At 36.6% G+C, this 19,258-nt stretch overlaps 3 protein-coding genes across 4 annotated transcripts; 2 read left to right on the top strand and 1 right to left on the bottom strand.

Moving 5' to 3' along the window:
- Positions 1 to 5,266: 5,266 nt before the first annotated feature.
- Positions 5,267 to 7,569, top strand: LOC145044256 (squamosa promoter-binding-like protein 13A). 2 transcript variants are annotated; one of them, XM_078993134.1, is made up of 4 exons: positions 5,267 to 5,936; positions 6,131 to 6,499; positions 7,102 to 7,206; positions 7,331 to 7,569. In XM_078993134.1, exons 2-4 carry the CDS (start codon positions 6,165 to 6,167, stop codon positions 7,377 to 7,379), a joined length of 489 nt encoding a protein of 162 aa, XP_078849260.1. In that variant the 5' UTR covers positions 5,267 to 5,936; positions 6,131 to 6,164; the 3' UTR covers positions 7,380 to 7,569. The 2 variants fall into 2 exon arrangements, with proteins under 2 accessions (XP_078849260.1, XP_078849261.1); XM_078993135.1 differs by lacking the exon at positions 5,267 to 5,936 and having other exon boundaries at positions 5,953 to 6,499.
- Positions 7,570 to 7,749: 180 nt separating this feature from the next.
- Positions 7,750 to 8,447, top strand: LOC145044257 (uncharacterized). Its single transcript, XM_078993136.1, has one exon. The coding sequence runs from the start codon at positions 8,166 to 8,168 to the stop codon at positions 8,370 to 8,372; it is 207 nt and encodes a 68-aa protein (XP_078849262.1). The 5' UTR covers positions 7,750 to 8,165; the 3' UTR covers positions 8,373 to 8,447.
- A 1,638-nt stretch (positions 8,448 to 10,085) lies between these two features.
- Positions 10,086 to 11,684, bottom strand: LOC145044254 (nuclear transport factor 2B-like). Its single transcript, XM_078993133.1, has 2 exons — positions 11,262 to 11,684; positions 10,086 to 10,355 (listed from the first exon to the last, which is right to left on the bottom strand). Exons 1-2 carry the CDS (start codon positions 11,556 to 11,558, stop codon positions 10,281 to 10,283), a joined length of 372 nt encoding a protein of 123 aa, XP_078849259.1. The 5' UTR covers positions 11,559 to 11,684; the 3' UTR covers positions 10,086 to 10,280.
- Positions 11,685 to 19,258: the final 7,574 nt, after the last annotated feature.

Genomic DNA, 19,258 nt, shown 5'->3' with positions numbered 1-19,258 from the left:
CCCTCGACTTTTCCCGATTGCCAAAACCGGAGTGGAGTTTGGAGTAGGAGTGTTAACAACCGACTTCCCCTTAAGACCTGATTCTGCGGTCTTGAGAAGTCCCTGAAGTTTGTTGAGTGTGACCTCTTCCTTATTCATGTGATATGTCATGCGGAATTGATCATAGCACGATGGTAAGGAGTGCAAAATTATATCTATTGCAAGCTCCTCAGGGAAGTTCACATTAAGCTTCAGCAATCGATCCACATACCTTTGCATTTTCTGCATGTGGCTCGTGACGGAATCCCCGTCCGTCATCATGGTTGTTATCATGGAGCAGATGATTTCGTACCTCTCTTGTCATGCACTTTGATGGTATATTTCCATCAAATCTTAGTGCATTTCATAAGGGTAGAAATCCTCATAGGACTTTTGGAGTTCCGCTGTCATTGTGGCCATCATGATGCATGCTACTTTCGTAGCATCCCTTTCATGTGCCTGAAAGTCAACGATCTCCTGAGGAGTTGCAGTGGTCTCATCAATCTCCTTAAGCTCCTTGTCAAGGACATATTCTTTGTCCTCGTAGCGGGTAATCATCATGATGTTTCTGATCCACTCATTGAAGTTGGATCCATCAAAAGTGATTTTCCCACACAAGTTCATAAGGGTAAAGGAGCCATTAGGATTAGAGCCAGAAGCAGCATTGTTTGAAGACATCTGAAGGAAGAGGACAAGATTAGTTTAGATATTAAGAGAGTCCTTAATAAAACATCCAAATGTAATATTAAGGCTAGGATCCAATCACAATATATTATAACTTAGAAGAGGTATGCCGTAATCCAAGCTATAACATATTTGAAAGGTAGGTGAATGACGATTCACCAATTTCCACCACAAAAACCGAAATATTAGATATTAGGTTTTTGATTGGTTCTTAGAAATTCCTAGATTCTTTGAGATTCAATGAACTTTTCAAAGGCATGTTTCAATCTCGAGTGTGCCCTCCAAGTTTTGTGACTGGGATATCGAGGATCACAAAACGAGGTGTGAAGTAACCATGCAAATCACTTGGTACCCTTAAAGTTTATCACTCAATCGATGTGCCGGTAAACCACACACGCTCCACCGATACTATAATAAACCTTAAGTCACCCTTTACCTACCTTGTTAAGTCCAAGTTAGTGTGCCAGTTAACCACACACGCTCCACCAACGACTTAGACAAAGTGTAAAGTGTAATTTCATGGATTAGCACCTTATTCACATTTTCCTAAAGTAACTAAGATTGGGAATTTAATAAAACATTTAGTTACTTTACAATATTCATCATACTTTTAATGAGAATTCATAAGTCCTTGTCCTACCCGTTCGGCTAACGACCCTCCACCAGTCAAGCGAGCGGTGGGTGAGAATGGACACCCATTAAGTTGCCATTTTATAGGCAACAACCTTATACCCACCTTATAGACCGGCTTCGTGAATGAGGCGTACTAGCGGTAAGACGACTTTGTTCTTATACATACATACATACATACATACACACACACACACACATATATATATATATATATATATATATATATAATTATTAAATTATAATAATATAAGTATAAGGGTTGAATTTTAACTTTTAAAATTCTAAGGGTTGGAAATTTACTTGTTCCAAAACTTGAGGGCAAGTTTTGTAACTTTCAAAACTTTTCATTTCTTGTAACTTATGAGTTTAATAGAGTAATAAAATGAAGACTCTTCATTTTTCTAACTCTTGTGTTCTTTTAATGGTTTTAATTCAAGTGTGACTCTTGGTTTTCCATAACTTGAGGACAAGTTATGGACTCCATTAAAACACATTATGATCAAGTACTCCCCTAACTCGACGAGTTCCACCTGGTCATGAATCGCAGGGCCACCGCGACTCAACTCGTCGAGTCGCAAGGACAACTCGGCGAGTTCCAGCTCGACTCAGTCCACCTATCAATCCCTCTCTAACTCTCCGTGACTCACTGAGTCAACCATAACTCGACAGGACCACTCACTGAGTGGTTAGGGACAATCTTCAAGCTACTCGCCGAGTCTGTTCTTCAGACTCGACGAGTCCATGCCATGCATCAACTCAATCTTGCTTCTGAGGTCAGATCCGCTCCATACACTCATAGATTTGGCCCTCCCAAGCTCATTTATCACGTAAAGTCACAGTCTTGGCTACCATGCAACACTTACAAGGCTCTTTTTGGGGAAATGACCTCTAATATGGCAACCCTAGTCTCCAACCCAAAAGGAAGGACATAAAGCATAGCATTTGGGACTTTCTGGACCTGCTAAGGTCCAAATCTAGGTACCATATCTCCATGGGACCTCTCACACTTCAATTAAAAAGAAAATAAGGCAAGAAGAAACCCTAGATTTAACCATATCAACAAAAACACGAAAATAAGCTCTGAAAGATACCTCAAGAAGCTTCCCTTGGCGAAATGGAAGTAGATCCAAGCTCCCAACTCTTCTAGCTTGACTTTCCCCCTTCCTTTCTTGCAAATACACACAAATTTGGTGAACAATAGCCTCTTATCTCACTCACAGGAACCCTTAGCTGCTTTGGTGCTCTCAAGGATCAAGGTGGCTGCAATGAAGGGCCATAAGGTCCTTTAAATAGAGCTTAGGACCGGGAAATTAGGGTTTCATCAAACAGCGCGGACTCGCCGAGTCCAGGCACGAACCGCGACCCTACTCGGCAAGTTCGAGCTCCAACTCGCCGAGTCCTCTCACAAAACACCAAGAAATATGCGAATAAAAGATACCTGGAAATCCGGGCTGTTACATGACATGATTATGTTTTATGAAATGTTTTCCAGACATGTGATATCTTTATAAAGTGTTATGATCAGTAAACGTTTTTATTCGAATCTTTTGCTAAATATATGTTTTCAAAAATGAAATTTTTGGCTCGTATTTTTGGGGTGTTACAGTACGGAACCCTTGAGACGTATTCTACAACTTGGTTAAGATTAGTTATTCTTAAATAATCTTTTGTCGAAAAGTCGTTTTCGACCCCTATTATCTCTAAATTGACTAGCCGGGATCTACGGGCGTTACATATATGGTAATCCAACCGAGAGGTTGTGGGCCAGGGTAATCCAACCGGAAGGTTGTGGACCTAACATATAATATGTATATTTTTTTGGTTGTGTGTGGTACTTTGGGGCAACTCACTAAGCTCTGACTTATAGTTTAAGTGTTATGTTTCAGGTACTTCAGATGACCAGGGCAAGACGAAGGCTTGATCGTGCACAACCTTTGGATATTATCAGATTTTATTTAGGACAGTATGATTTGTTACTTTGATATTTGGAAACTATGTTTTGTAAACCATTTATTGTTTTGGTGTGGTTTTGAAAATAAAAATTTTACCTTGGTTTTTTGGATGTTATGGTATCCTTGTGTGTAGTATGTTGGTATGTTGTAGTCATCTGTTAGATTGGTAGATTTGTTATGATTACATGTATTGATGGCCATTGTTTGTTTGTTTGTTTGCCGACATATTGTGATTGGTTTGGTTAAGGTGGTCCTGCTTTGTGCTGTAGGTCAATATACCCGGGTAGTCCAGTGTAATGTAGGCCTTGCGAGATGGTCTAGTCAGACTGTAGGCCCAAGGGAGCGGTCCAACTACTATAGGCCTTATGAGGCCGGCCAATAGACTGTAGGCTCGATAGAGCGGTCCAGGCATCTTGTAGGCCTTGCGAGGCGATCTAGGCAGACTGTAGGATCATGTGTGCATGCATTGTATGTGTATTGTTGTGTGAAGTATATTGTAGGAACTCACTAAGCTTTTGCTTACAGTTATGGATTTAAATATTTCAGGTACTTCAGATCAGATGATCAGGGCACACGAAGACGTAATAGTACACATCCTCCTGTTGATTTATGTTTTGAGAGATGATATTGATACTTTGATTTCGATGATTTTGTTTTTGGAAACAATGTTTGATTATTCTATGGATTTTATGTAAATGTATTTTGGAAATGAAAATTTTACCGTGGTTTTTTAAATGTTACACAAATTGCAAGAGAATTATGAGTTCGTCAGAGAAGAAGAGAGCTAAGAAAGGGATGGTACGACTCAAGAGAAGAGTCGTATCTATGCTTGACAATTAGGGTTTCCGTCCTCTAAATTAGTTAAGTAAATCACAGAATTAATGGCATTTTCAATGGTTTCCAAAATTGGCAAGATTTGTCAATTTTACCACAATCACCCATTAGAATTCAGATTTTCTATAATGATACTAATTCAAATTTTCGAAGACTACCAGGGACTCTTCCCTAGGACCTCGCAAGGGGGCACGACCTCCTTGACCCCACCATTTTGTCGTACCGACTTATAAATCGATCTTATATATGTGCACTCCGCACTTACCAAACATACAATATAGAAAACATAAGCCCATTAGCTAACATATTAGTTCCAATCACACAAAATGTATTGTGATGCTAAGATCACCAACAACTTATTTACTTAAAAGAACTATAAGCCAACCAAAATACATTTTTTTAAATGGTCTATCACTTACAGCTTCTTGACATATAAATTAATCCAAAATATTTTTTTTCTTAAATATTTTTGTCACCACATAAGCTAATAAACATTTTTATAAAAAAATGTCTAATGAATTTGAATAAGCACTCCTATAGCTATAAATAAACCGATAGTTTGGCGAACCATTCGGTGAGAAGTTCGTTTATGTTTGTTTATTTAATAAATTAACGAACATGATCACAAATTTTCGTTCGTTTAGTTAAACGAACAAACTTGAACAATAGTCTCGTTCGTTCATTTATGTTCGTGAACGTTTGTTTACGTTTTGTTTATGTTCGTTTGTTTAAGTCTATTTATGTTCATATATGTTCAATCATTTATTATTACATTACTATATTATATATTCGTTTATATTCATATATGTCTAATTGTGTTTGTTTATCTTTGTTCGTTTATGTTCGTTTAGCATGTTCGCGAACATAACAATTTAACTTGTTAAATGAATGAACATAAATAGGAAAACTTGTTCGTGTTGGTACGCTTGTTCGGCTAAATTAAACGAACAAACATGAACATGTAATTGTTCGTGTTAGTTCAGTCGTTTACAGCCCTATCCGAAGTAATATGAGTATTTGATTCAAACAATACTCTTATCGTTATGTTTATGGCCATGGATTCATGCCTAGGAATAGGATGATATTCTTGTGTTTATTAAAGAGAGGTAAAATCGTATTTTGATGCGATCTTTTTATTTATTCTATTCTTATTGATGTTGTTGACCTTGACAAGGACATGGAGAAGGAAAGCGGAGCTGAATTGAGATGGAGTGCGATGGGAGAGAGATGAGTTTTGTTTTTTCGTCACTCTCAAATTAAAGTTAAAACATGATAAAATATTGCCAATTTTAAACATGATCAAGCTGAAATCAGAAATCCATAAAAGTGTGAGGAAAGAAGGTATTACGAAGAATGGAGTTGGTCTTTGATGAAAAGGACGACGAAAGCCCTCACCTTTCTTCCTCAACCCCAATTTGTCACGTCAAGCCTCTGTCTCTGTGTGTGTATATGTGTTTGATAAATGATGATCATTAACATCGCCATCATCTTCAACTGCTCCCGATTTTGAATTGAAAATCCTGAGCGCAGGGGACCATTTGGGAGGCAGAAAACTACATCGCAAATCTCTCTTTCTGAAATGGTCCTCCTTTAACTTCCAGTTGCCTTTATCTGCATGTGTGCCATTAAAAATTATATCTTTGTAATTGTAATGTAACTCCCTCTCAATCAATCACGACTCATCATTGGCTTCTTCTCCTTCTCCCTCTCTCTTGGCTTGATTAAAATACGGATTTATATATATGTTGGAGTTGGAAATCAATGTCAGGTGGTGTTGGTGAAATTAGCAAATTTCAAGAAAGAATCAACTTTTTTGTAAGTTCTTTATACCTCTCTCTCCCTTTTGCAATTTTGATTCTTATGAGTTGCTCCCATGTTCTCTGTGTTCGTTTCACTTTTTCCAGCTTTTCTGATACAATCGTGGGCGTGGCTACCATGTGATCGTCATATATACTAGATTCCTCAAAATTGTCAAATTATGATCGATATAAGATGTTGTGCGTTTTCAGTTTCAGGTGGTTGTAAGTTGAAGTATTAGGGATTATGGATTGGGTTTTGAAAGCATCGTCGTACTTGAGTGAACTGGAGAGAGATGAGTTTGATGTGCTGCAGCAGGTGATGGAAAATAATCAAAATATGGAGGCTGAGGCTTTCTCTGTGGACTCTGGTATAACATTTTGTTCAAGTTCAACCACTTCTTCCGAACCATCCAAGAAGCCAGGTGGGGATGGTGTGTCATGTTTGGTGGATGGATGCACAGTGGACCTCAGTAGATGCAGAGACTATCATCGGCGGCATAGGGTTTGTGAAGCTCATTCCAAGACACCACTTGTCGCCATAGCCGGCAAACACCAAAGGTTTTGCCAGCAGTGCAGTAGGTACTCCCTCCATATTCCATAACCCTTTTATTTGCCTTGACACTTTATGCAAAATGCTTTCTGTTTCCATACATATTAGCCAGGGGTAGTTTTTTTTTTTTTTTTTTTTTTCAATTTAATGAGCTTAATGGGTTAAGCACTTAATCTGGACAGCTATCTTAATGACCTGGCTTAATGGGTTAAAGCCAAAAAATCTGGTTTAAGGTATTAAGGCATTACCTATTTGCACTGCTTCTTCTTTCATTCAACATAAAAATTGATAATATTGCTACAAAAAAAAAAATGTAAAGTTAAAAGATGGTTTTATTAAATCTAGAAAAAAAAAAACAAACTTTATGTAATCAACATGATATTCAAACAACTATTTTACCTATTTAGCCATTTACCCGTACAAGACTCATTTTTAGAAGGGGAACTCACACTCCCCATACTCTATTCTTACTTGAACCCTCAAACTTTGGCGGGTATCAATTTAACAACAAAAAAAACATTTTGGTTACCCATACAAGACTTAATAGGGAAAAAAACAAGCCCTTAGTTTAGTGTGTATATGTAGAGAAACAAGGAGAGAGTGATTGATGAGTTGAAGGTGCATTTGATAGATTCCATTCAGTTGGAGAATTTGATGAAGTGAAGCGGAGTTGTAGGAAGCGTCTTGATGGTCACAACAGGCGTAGGAGGAAACCAAGGGGGATACAATCATCCATGTATGAGACCTTTTTCACCAATCATTCAGTTTTGTGAATCACAATTCAGATTTAAACACAAACACAAATATGTGTGTGTTTACTTAATTATTATTGCTGTAAATTACATTACATTTGATTACAGGTACAACACTGGTGCGGTTTGGTGGTTCACCAGCATACACAACTTGTAGCAGTCCCCTGAGAATGAGATGGCCCTGGCCCAGGCCCACCGATAAAGAAAAGTTAAACAAGCAATACATAGTCACAACATCATCATCATCATCATCATCATCATCATCCTCAAGGGAGAAAAAGTTCCCATTCCTTTTGGGCACCCCTGACTCTGATGCATCAGTGGGACAAACATTGTTTGAACCCAAGCCCAAGCCCAAGCCCAATCCCAATCCCAATGCCAATGATGCTCCCTCTCTTCTGTCAAATAACACCTCCCCAAACCCAAACTACTTCGCTATTCCACATCTTCCCTTACCAAATTATGTAACAGGACTGAATAGCAGCGGTTACACTAATAGTAATAATAATATTAATAATGATAATCATTTAATTGGGATGATTCACTTTCGGACCGAAGGATTCTCTCGGGAAAACGAAGCACCACAAGTCCTCTGGTTTTCTTGTGAGGATTAAACTTGTACATCTAATGAAACCCGTTTTCCGTTTATCAATCATATTTGTTTGTTGTTCCCAAATGTTTATTACTGAATTAAAGAAAGAAAAAGGTAGCTTTTGTCCCCTAATTGATGCGATTGATAGATAAAGCCTTATTACCTTTTCCTACCACCACCATAAAACACGCACAAAAAGTGGCTGGATGGATGCTTTTTCTTTCTTCTTTACCTTTATCAGATTCACATTCCATTTCTACCCCTGCCCCATCTATCAAATGGCATCTTCTTCTTAGTTTCTTCTCGTATTCTTGTTTTGTTGTTGTTGATCTGAGACAATTATAAATCATAATGCATGACTGGGCGGCTCCTATTGTAGCTGCAGCTCTGTTTGCGTTTCTAGCGCCAGGGCTGGTGTTTCAGATGCCAGGGAATGAATCGCCAATTGGTTTCATGAACATGAAGACGAGTGTAATCTCCATGTTACTTCATGCAGTGCTCTATGGTTTGTTTCTTATTCTGCTTCTTGTCATACTAGACATACATATTTATGCTTAGCAAGCACCAGTTACTGCTATTGTATTGTATTCTTCATTCAGCTTATTAATAACAACTCTTGTAATTTCTCTTCTACTTTGCAACTTTTATATCAACCCATATTCCTTTCCTTTTTGTCTATTTTCTTGCTATGCTAAGGAACAACAAACTCCAGTCGTAGCTAACTTTAAGATCTCCAGAAACAAAAAAAATGTTTGAATATATATATATATATATATATATATATATATATATATATATATATATATATTAGAGAGTATAGAAAATATGTCCCCCTAACAGTTGCTGAAAAAGGAAGAGGATTGTGAGATTGTGACTCAGAATTGTAAAAAATGTTGCAATTATTTTTGCAGTATCGACGTCCGTCCTTTCTACAGTGAATAATGGTGAGTCGGTAGCAAGTAGCAACTTGTAACTACTAACTAATGGTGTGCAAAAATTGATAACTAAAAAACCACAACTATTCTGAATAACAGAGTTTTATGTTGGTTTGCCTTTTTTGTAAAAAAGTAAGAACCATAAACAAAGTTGTTAATTTTATGTATAAATTTAATTCAATAGGTATTTAATAATAAATTAAAATAATGAATATGGCTGTAAACTTTCCGCCAAAAATTAAAATAATCAACATATGTTTCTCAGTTTCTGTCTTGCATTATTTTCAAGTATCTTTAGTAAATCTTTTTAATTTGATAAAATCACCATATTTCATGGAAAAAAAAAAACATAATTTGATTTCATAAATTCAAAATCCAGATATTTTATAATTGTGTTTTGTTATAGTCAGTTGGAAACCAACACCACAGTGTTTAGTGTTTGATGGAAGCATCAAATGAACTATGATAGCGTTGGTAGCAAAAAAAAAAAAAAAAAAAAAAAAAAGAGTAATTCCAGACTAATTGGACTATATAATTGAAGGTTGTATAACTCAGTAAAAATAATATTTTGGTTTTGGATCGCAATATTTATCACGAATATGACGGGCAAATAGAAATTTGTTGGGAGATAAACCAAAGTAAACAACATGACATGTTATGAGTTTTGACAATGAAACGTCCTTATTGTCTAAATGGATGCATATGGTCGGTATGCTCAATCTTTGAGAACTGAAAGAGCCCAAAGATACTTGTGAAACTCGAAAGTTTTGGACAGTAGCTACCCATGACATGACATCATTCCAACCAGTAGTTGCTGATCCCCAATCCCATACACTAGTTGTTGATCTGCCCCTTGACACCCCCCATTCGTCTATTCAGGATTAAATACCTCATACATGTGTACATACACTCTGCACGCGTACTTAAACATAACCAAATAATCCCACTCAATTACCACTACGACACACATCATGAAATTTTTACCAATCTTTGTTCTTATTTCATTTTCTTAACCCAGCATGTGTAAATACTAAATCCATCCTCCGTGTTTTGATCCTTCAATGCAAATTTATAGTTTAAACAAAGTCAAGATCATGCTTGCTTACCAGCCTACCACAACACAAATGTCATCAGTTGATTCAAACTTAGTCCTGATACCAACTACTACTACTAGTAGTAGTGATTAATAAAGATTAAATATCATCCGATCCGTATCATGGATATATCATTCTATCTACTGTGCTCCAACTTACAAAAAAGCAAACACTGTGTTTTTGAGACTAGTAGTGTGTGCTTACTTTCAACAACATTTAACAAGTAGCCAAGCCAAGCCATATACAACCAAACAAATTCATCAAATTACAGTTATCAAATAGGCAAGAGTCATAAAACACAAGTTTCTTTCGGATGGTTCAATGATATCTTAAAACACCAAAAAGTAAATAACCACATTCTGGAATTGGTCCCAACTCCAACACCACCTTTAGTTGTAGCTGTAGACATACAGACCCAAATCAAATCAAACCAAACCTCAAGCATAGTTCAAGCGGAATATGTCATTGTACACATAAAAGCTTCCTTGTGCTGTTGGCATCAAATGGAACATCTGCACACACACATACACAACCCTCAAAAACATTAACAAACAACTTCTGAAACTCTATTCCCTTCTCTCTATGTATATCGTCATCAGCTATGAGCCTATGACTCTCAAATTTATAAAAGATATATATTCTTATATTCTACAAGCTCCACGATAACTATGTAAGATACCAGATCTCAAGATTACCTATGGCTATCTCATTCTCCCAAAACTACAACATTTCACATATCTAGATATGCAACAATTAGATGCATTTGCAGACTCAGAATTTTCTTTTTTGGCTACGATTTAGAACCGAAACCCATATAACAGCAAGTCTAGGATTTTTGTAATAATTACATCAAGATCAAGTTTGATGAGCCAACCGTACAGTGTTGATGGCAAGTAATAGAAGATGGCAAGAATTCAGTTGTAAAATGTATATAAATTTGAAAAACAACTCTAGTGCAGAAAATAATAGGTGAACCACTAGTTTTCGGATGGAAGGTAAAGAGTTCCAATGACAAGTACTAGGATTCGGCCTTATCGTGTGCAAATGACAATCGACATGCAATATGAGTGTTCCCGTTAAAACTGTAAACTAGTGCCCAATTTTATGAGCAGAGGTGCACTCATTTCGTAAAGGAATTCTAAGCTACTACTACTGATACACGCAGACGAGCAGGAACATTCTTTAGAACGATCAATTATCAATTCCATACGCGAAGGAGCAGTGAGCAGTCTCTATGAAACTTTAATCGATACTAGTCGTATGCTAGAACATTAAATCCAGATTTTTCTGATTACTTAATTAACGTTTGAAAGTTTGATTAGAGTATCTGATGATCTAAATCTGAACATCAATTATGCATAGAAAGCAAATAATCAGATCCAGAATTAGGGGAAAGGATAAGGTGGTTGATGAAAGACCTGACTGAACTTAAGAGCGTGTTGCTCTCCGGCAAGTTGGAGATTGCCGCTGACAAAGACGAGCATACCGCCGGCAGGTCCAGAAGGCTGGCAATCGACGGTGGTGATGGTATGTTTGCACTGCTGGAAAGGGAGAGATGTGAGCTTGTTAACGATGTTCTGAGAGCCTTGGATCTTCTGACCTTCAAAAGTCAACATGGAAGTCTCTTGGTAAAGGTTAGCTAAACCAGCGCGACTGGTATCGAAGGTGGAGTAGTAATGCTCCACGAATGCTTTCGACAACGCGTCTGGATCCATTTGTTTCTCCGCCTTCGCCCTTCGCTACCTTCCGCTCTCACTGTTGGAACGCCTCTTCCTCTCTCTCTCTCTCTCTCTCTCTCTCTCTCTCTACTTGGCTGACAAAATAAGCTAACCCGAGGCTGGTTGGTTGTGGGACCTCTTTATACACCCCTCTTTGCTCTTGATACGATTTTCATTTTTCACTTCTTTACTTTTTTTTTTTTTTCTTATTGCAACACCCAACAGATTTTAGTAATTTAAAATGTTGAAGTACTCACTGTTAGCGTTATCCGATCGATTCAAGTATATTATATTATTATTAGCATAAGTTCGTAGAATAACACATTTTTCTTTACGAGAAAATAAGAGAATATATATATATATATATATATATATATATATATATATATATATATATATATATATATATATATATAGAATCAAGATCAAATAAAAAAGAAATTTTTGATAGGAATGTAAGAAATTATATATATACATATATATATATATATATATATATATATATATATATATATATTGATGCTTTCAGTAGTACGGGTCCAATACTACCTTCCACATCAACATGTAGTCACCCAAAGTCATCCTCCTAGGATCCCAGTTCACAAGTACTTTAACTCTCACGAATAACAAACTACCCTCTTAATAGATCTCTCGTATGCTCATTTAGGTATCTCTCATAGATTATCTCTCGAATCAGAACTCTCTCTCTAAGTGATCCTACTAGATACTCTCATTAAGCACATACTCAAAGCACATAACAATTAGCAACGATTCCTACGCTAAGGTATCACAAATCAGGCAACTCTAGCCCTAAATATGAATTACTTAGCCTACCCTCTAACATGCATCACTATTATCTCGTAAATATCTCATAAAACAAATAAGTAAGGGTGTTTTGGGAAATCATCGTTCGGGCTCTGGTTGATTGTACATACTGCTCCAACTCGTTTTCTCTTAAAACTCTTTCTCATTTTTTGAAAATTTTATTTGTTTTGAAATTTTTTCTTAAATCTTCAGTTTGAGTCCAGACACACCCGAAGATATATCTGAATCCCTCAAACCAAGGCTCTGATACCAACTTGTTACACTATAAACTTTTAAACAAAAATTTCATTTTAAAACACAGTAAAACTCATTTCACATTTTCTCAAAAACCACAAGTGTCTCAAATGTCAACAAATCCACAAATAAAAATCATTATCCCAGAATCATGAAAATAATCTCGCTCCAGTGTGTACAATCAAGTCGGTGCCTTCCCGTGATCCTGAGAGGTAACTGAAACACATAACACATAACACGGTAAGCACAAAGCTTAGTGAGTTCCCCAAAATACCACATATATCCCATTAGCCTCTCATGGCTATGCTAAAATAAGACCCTCCGGTCAATTTTTCTCTGTGGGATCCTCCAGCCCCACAACTCGGGTGGACCCTCTGGTCCTAACTCAGTAAGCTCATAATAATACACAACACAAATCACAGAGACATAATGCAAGATTACACAATACTCGATATAACACGTAAGACCCTTCGGTCACACAAGGATTACCACACTAGGTAAATTATAGTGAGAAAACTCACCTCGTAGGCTAGCAAGTAATAATGTCGTATACGAATCTCAAACTAGCTTCCGCCTAACACATAAGATAATAATCCCTGATTAACACTTAAATCACGATTCGAAATAAACTAGGTTATAGTCTCTCTCAAACTCTTGGAATGGGTAAAAGACCATTTTACCCCTCCATGGTTCCCATTCTTCCTGCCTTGACCAAACCCTAAAGTCAACAGAAGTCAACACTCGAGTCAATTGTCCATGTTAACCTGACTCGCCGAGTGCATCTATGTGACTCGTTGAGTCCCCCTTTTTCCTTCAGAACATCACGAAAACCCAACTCAACTTGTCGATTTGTCCCATCAACTCTCCGAGTTACCCATATCCGGACTCATTAGTGGAAAACCCTAGCCAACTCATCGAGTCAGCTCGTTGACTCGGCGAGTCCCTTCAGTTTGAATTCTCATTCAGACGTTTTAAGGCAGATCTACCACTCCACATTCTAGATCTAGGCTCCCGATGCCTGAATGTCACGTAAAGCTTCGATCTTTACGTTCATGCATGGCATATTTTGCTCCAAAATGCCAATACAACTCTAATAAGGGTGTTTAAGCACAAATACTCTTATATGGTTGAATCAAGCTGGGACCTTTGAACTCTATGGACCTCACAAGGTCAAGATCTGAAGTCTAGACCTCCTGATAGACTCAATGCACTCAATGTCCCAATAAAGGTGGTAAAAGCTCTAACTTCCATAATCATGATATCTAACCAATAAGATGAGAAAGGTGTAGGATTTTTTACCTTCCACAAAAGCTCTGGACAATTTAGCACTAGATCCAATAGTTTCTCCTCGTTCCTTGCTAGATAATCTCCTCTTATCCTCAAAAGATGCACTAGAATACTCAAAGATTAGCTCTATAACTCTCTTAGCTCACAAAAAATGTTTAGGGTTTCACACAAGGGAGTTGGGCAGTTGGTGAGGCGGAAATGAGGACATAAGTTTTCTTAAATAGGCCCAACCCCGGAGATTGAGGGTTTCACCTCACAGCGCCAACTCGGCGCGTCAGCTCTCTGACTCGTCGAGTCGATTATTAAACCCACGTGGCCAAATCGACTCTACTCGACGAGTTGGGCTCGTAAATCGTCGAGTCACTTAGTAAATCTCAAAAATAAACACATAAATAATATACCCGGGAGCCCTTATGTTAGAAGCCCAAAGATATTGTGGAAGATTTGCATAAGTCAACATCGTTCTTGCTACTTCATAAAATGAATGATTTGTCCTTTCGACAACACCATTCTGTTGAGGTGTATAAGGAGACGAGACATTGTGCAATATTCCTTTATCAGCCAATACCGAATCAACAATCTTGTTCTTGAATTCTAATCCATTATCACTCTTGATCTGGAAAAACTTTTTCTTTAGACTTAACTCGATGTGTTTGATGAAATCGATCATCACTTGAGTTGTTTCTGATTTTAAACGAATAAAATATACCCAAGTAAACCTAGAAAAATCATCAACAATAACCAAAATGTACCTCTTTTTGTTGAGTGTTTCAATTGTTGAAGGTCAACATGAAGAAGTTCCAAATGTTCGATGATCTTCAATCAATCACAATTTGTGACATCCCCAATTTCACGGCCAGAAAAGACCGATTTGTTTATGCTTTGTTTTATAAAATCAGAGTAATCTTTTGATTAAAAGAGTTGCGGAATTTGTTCCCAAAATAAAATATGATAAAATTTATCAAAACATTTCTCAAAGAGAATGTATTTTCATTAAATAATAAAACATTGGGATGTCATGTTCGATACAGACCAAAAGCATAAACAATATAAAATAAATCTTACAACAATTATTTATGACTACTGATCTACAATCCAAAATCTCTCGTCAAGTCCACCAACTTATACTCTTGTGCCATTACCTGTAATGAAAAGAAAACTGAGTGGGTCAGGCTTGGGAGCCTGGTGAGCATATAGGGTTTTCAACATACAATAATATAATTATTATATGTAATCAGCAAATAATCAACCCAATTACCCATCCCCATTATCTTCTTAAGGTTTTACCCTAAGAACCAACTATCCTTCATTCATTTAGTCGTAAGGAATTTGGCACGAATTCCATTGCTGCCAAAGCTTATTTATCAAGTACTAAATCCATAGTTATCTGGCGCTAACTCCATAGTCACCAAGGTTCACTTAACAAGCGCTAACTCCATACTCGCCAAGGTTTACTCAACAAGCGCTAACTCCATAGTCGCCAAAGTTTACTCAATGTGCGCTAACTCCATAGTCGCCAAGGTTTACTCAAATAGGCACGAAGTCACATCGTCGCCAAGGTTTATACAATAGGCACTAACTCCATAGTCATCAACTATTCCATCTACCTATGTTCTACCCAACAATTTTGTAGATATAAATACTTACACAATTTAAATCATTTAACACCTGTATAAAACTCCAATTTCCATGCCCATCTCAAATAGACAAATAACATATAAACACATAGCACGTATCTTGTAGCAAATACGTCATATTTATGTGTTAGAAGAAAGTAACTACACACTCACATATAAACAACAATAAACTTAATACACTCAAACCATACTTGTATTATTATCGTGTTTATGAAAGGTAGTATACACTCACTTGATCAGAAGATGATCGGACAACACTACGACTTGCAGAAGTAGTATTCTTCGGTAGATCTGGAAGATCTCCACAAAAATCGAACTTCTCGCGGGCAGAGCTTCGGCTCGGGAACCGCACTTCTCGGGATCTTCGGGATCTCGGGACTTGCTTCGGGGCTCAAGAATAATACCGGGGCTTCGGGGTATTTCTGGCATGCAAATCGAGGTAAAATGGGAGAGAGAATGGAGGAAAATAGCAAAGAAGCCGGCTGCCCTCGCATCCTATTTATAAGAGGCTGGAGCCTCGGAGTACGCGGGGGCGTACTCGTCCGAAATCGTCACTGTGTTCGTCATTCGAAGTCCTCAAGTGCGAGTGTCGACATATTCGCTGTACGTGGGGTGTACTCGAGTACGCGGGGCATACTTCGGATCGGACCGCTGACTCCTCTTCGGATAATGTCGGGGTTTAATAATTAATTTTAATTATTAATTATTTAATAAATTTCGGAAATTCATATCTCCTTCATACAAACTCCGTTTTCGACGTTATTTATATCCACGCGAAGGTGAGACTACGCTCTACAACTTTCGTTTAGATTCCGTCGGCTAATTTTGACTTTATTTTTATTATTTATTTTTAATAGGCCGGGACAGAAAATTTTGTTATAAATTCATAACTTCTTCGTTTGACGTCCGTTCTCGCCTAACTTTTTATCGCTTTGATACTAACAACGAGATCTTCGATTCTCGTTTAGATCACTAAGGCTAAATATCACTCTAACGTAAATTTACTTTTTACGTCATTTAGCGTTGTGCCGTTTCTGTCGCGAAACTTTAACAAGTCATAACTTCTTCGTTATAACTCGGATTTTGGCGTTCTTTATATGCACGGAAACCTTATAACATATACTACAACTTAGTTAGGATTATTCATCCTAAATTATCTTCTATCAAAAAGTCATTTTTGACGCTTATTGTCTCTAAATTGACTAGCCCTGATCTACGAGCGTTACACAATTGGATGTCCTTGTCGATGTTGTTTTCGTTGTTCACAAGCTGCACATAAAGTATCATTATCAACTTTTAGTACTGGCAATCCTCGAACAAGATCTTTTACCACTAATTTGTTCAAATTCTTAAAATTCAAATGAGACAAACTTCGATGTCACAACCATCTAATGTCAAAGGAAGTCTTCGAAAGTAGACAAACTAAAGGAACACCAACAATGGGTTTGATGTCAAGTGTAAACATACCGCCTTTTCTCTTTGATTTAAGCAGAACCTCTTTTTTTTCTTTGTTCGATATGACACTTCCTTCTTCGTCAAAAACAACTTGATTACCACTACCCACAACAAGTTGCGAAACACTGATCAAATTGTGTTGAAGACCTTCGACATAAGCAACTCTGTTGACTGTAAACTTCCCATTTGTTACATTCCCATAGCCTTTGACTTTACACTTGTTATTGTTGCCGAACTTTACTACACCAACATTTTCAATACTTTGATAATCTCTCAGGTTTTCCTTCTTCCCAGTCATGTGACGAGAGCAACTACTATTAATATACCATTTATCATCATATTGCTCGTCACACAAAACTTGTAATCAGTGGAAAATTTTAGGTCCCTAAGGTTGTTTGGGTCCTTGGTGATTAGAACAAAATGCTTGATGTAATGCAGATCCTATTATCCAATTTCGAACTTTTGACTTGACACTATCAATTAAGTCCACTTCATTATTTAAGGGTATCGAAATGTAATCATTCGAAGGTTTAACGTTAACATTAACTTTCTCCTCACACTTCTTAGTTTGAGTCTCACTGACTTTTTCTTTCGAAATTGCTCTCCATTGTTGAACAGAAGGATTCGAATCTTTTGATGAAGAACTTCCACTGGATTATTCGTTTAGATATATCTCATATGAATCATTAATCTTTTCTTGAGAGAATTTTCCTGATTGGAACCATTTTCCCTTTCCTTCCAACCAATGATTGATATTCTTCACATCCGTTTTCCCCTTAGAAAATGAAGCTTTAATTGTTTGTTTCGAATGTAGATTTGGAAACTTTGGTTGTTCTAGCTTGAAAGGTTAATTTCTTCTCCTTTGGACATTCAACTTTTGATAGTTACTTGTGGGCATTCTTGTTGAAACAGGAGGTTTGTAACGAGTTTGAAATCGATTTTGATACCCAATTTTATATTTTTGAAAAACTGTTTGAGGGTTCGAAAATTGATTTGATGTGGAACTCGAGGGTAATCTATTTTCTCATTTAAATTAAAACCATTTCTTTGGAAATTATTTTGTGAGAACCTTTGATTTTGTGAGTTTTGAACAAAATTCTTTGTTTGATTATTTTTCACATAACCATCATGATATGAGTTTTGAACATGATATGTTTGTTTTGATTTCGAAACATGTTCTTTGGTTTTGGAAAAATCTTTTTGATCTTGTGTATGTTTTGAAGGCTTTTTCTTTTCAACAAAAGATTGATTTTGTGACATTGGTTTAACACATTCAGACTTTTTCTTTTCGGTCATTTTGGATGAAATACTTTGTTGTTTCTTTTTAGACACAAAATTTTTCCAATAAGCCTTATTTTGAGCTTTATTCATCGAAATTCCATTTTCTTGTGAAATCTTTTGAACATTTTCTTTGAAACTTTGAACTTTTTCAATTGGTTTTTCAGAAATATTTGCATTTGATTGTTTTTCAACATTTGACTTTTCTAATTTGACCACCCATCTTCGACTTGGCTTTTGTCGTTGAAAAGTATATGAATTTTTGGTGAGATTATTCTCAATTGTGCTCCGATTTAAGAAAAAACCTTCTTTCGAAGCTTTCTTATTGTCCTCTTCAATGATTTTGTTTATTTCAGGTTTAACACTGTCTCTATTTCCTGTTGTCACAAATACTTGATTTGGAAAGACGACATCATCAGTGCACGTTAATGTTGGGTACACCACAAAATTTGGTTTGAGATAGTGGGAACCTTTTTCTTTCATGATTTTGTTGAATTTCTCTGTCTCTTCATAAACATGATCTTCAACAATTCGAGGGATGGTTGTTTCTTTCAAAACAGAAGGAGTATTGGATGTATCTTCATCATCATCACTATCAGTCTACTATCTTTGAGAGTTACATGGTCAGGATCAAAAACTTTCAAAGTAGAGGGTTGGTTTTTGTCAACTTTAACATTCGAATCATAACATATATTTCTTTACCCTTAGCTAATGAGTTGAAATTAATGACTTATAACTGAGAACATACGATAATTTCCTCTTCTTCAATTTCACTGATATTGTCATCTTCGATATCAGCAAAATTGTTTTGGGAGTCAGATGTCGAATTCTTAGTAATTTTCAAAATATTGATTTGTTCATTTTTGGTTAAGGTCATATTAACAATATCAACAAGATCATTTTCATTAAGATATTCCTCTATTTTCACAATTCCATATGGATATCTATTGTTAGGGACCTTATCCAACTCATAAATAGTCA

The sequence above is a fragment of the Lactuca saligna genome, chromosome 4 (genome assembly GCF_052625555.1).
Source record: "Lactuca saligna cultivar CGN05327 chromosome 4, ASM5262555v1, whole genome shotgun sequence".
NCBI classification, from domain to species: Eukaryota; Viridiplantae; Streptophyta; class Magnoliopsida; order Asterales; family Asteraceae; genus Lactuca; species Lactuca saligna.
This window is presented reverse-complemented; position numbering and strand designations above follow the sequence as displayed.

Coding starts and splice junctions, on each gene's coding strand:
- LOC145044256 (XM_078993134.1), top strand. CDS start 6,165: ATGGATTGGGTTTTGAAAGCATCGTCGTACTTGAGTGAACTGGAGAGA. Junction 6,500..7,101: donor TTTTGCCAGCAGTGCAGTAG/GTACTCCCTCCA, acceptor TGCATTTGATAG/ATTCCATTCAGTTGGAGAAT. Junction 7,207..7,330: donor AGGGGGATACAATCATCCAT/GTATGAGACCTT, acceptor ATTTGATTACAG/GTACAACACTGGTGCGGTTT.
- LOC145044254 (XM_078993133.1), bottom strand. CDS start 11,558: ATGGATCCAGACGCGTTGTCGAAAGCATTCGTGGAGCATTACTACTCC. Junction 10,356..11,261: donor ACGCTCTTAAGTTCAGTCAG/GTCTTTCATCAA, acceptor GTGTGTGTGCAG/ATGTTCCATTTGATGCCAAC.
- LOC145044257 (XM_078993136.1), top strand. CDS start 8,166: ATGCATGACTGGGCGGCTCCTATTGTAGCTGCAGCTCTGTTTGCGTTT.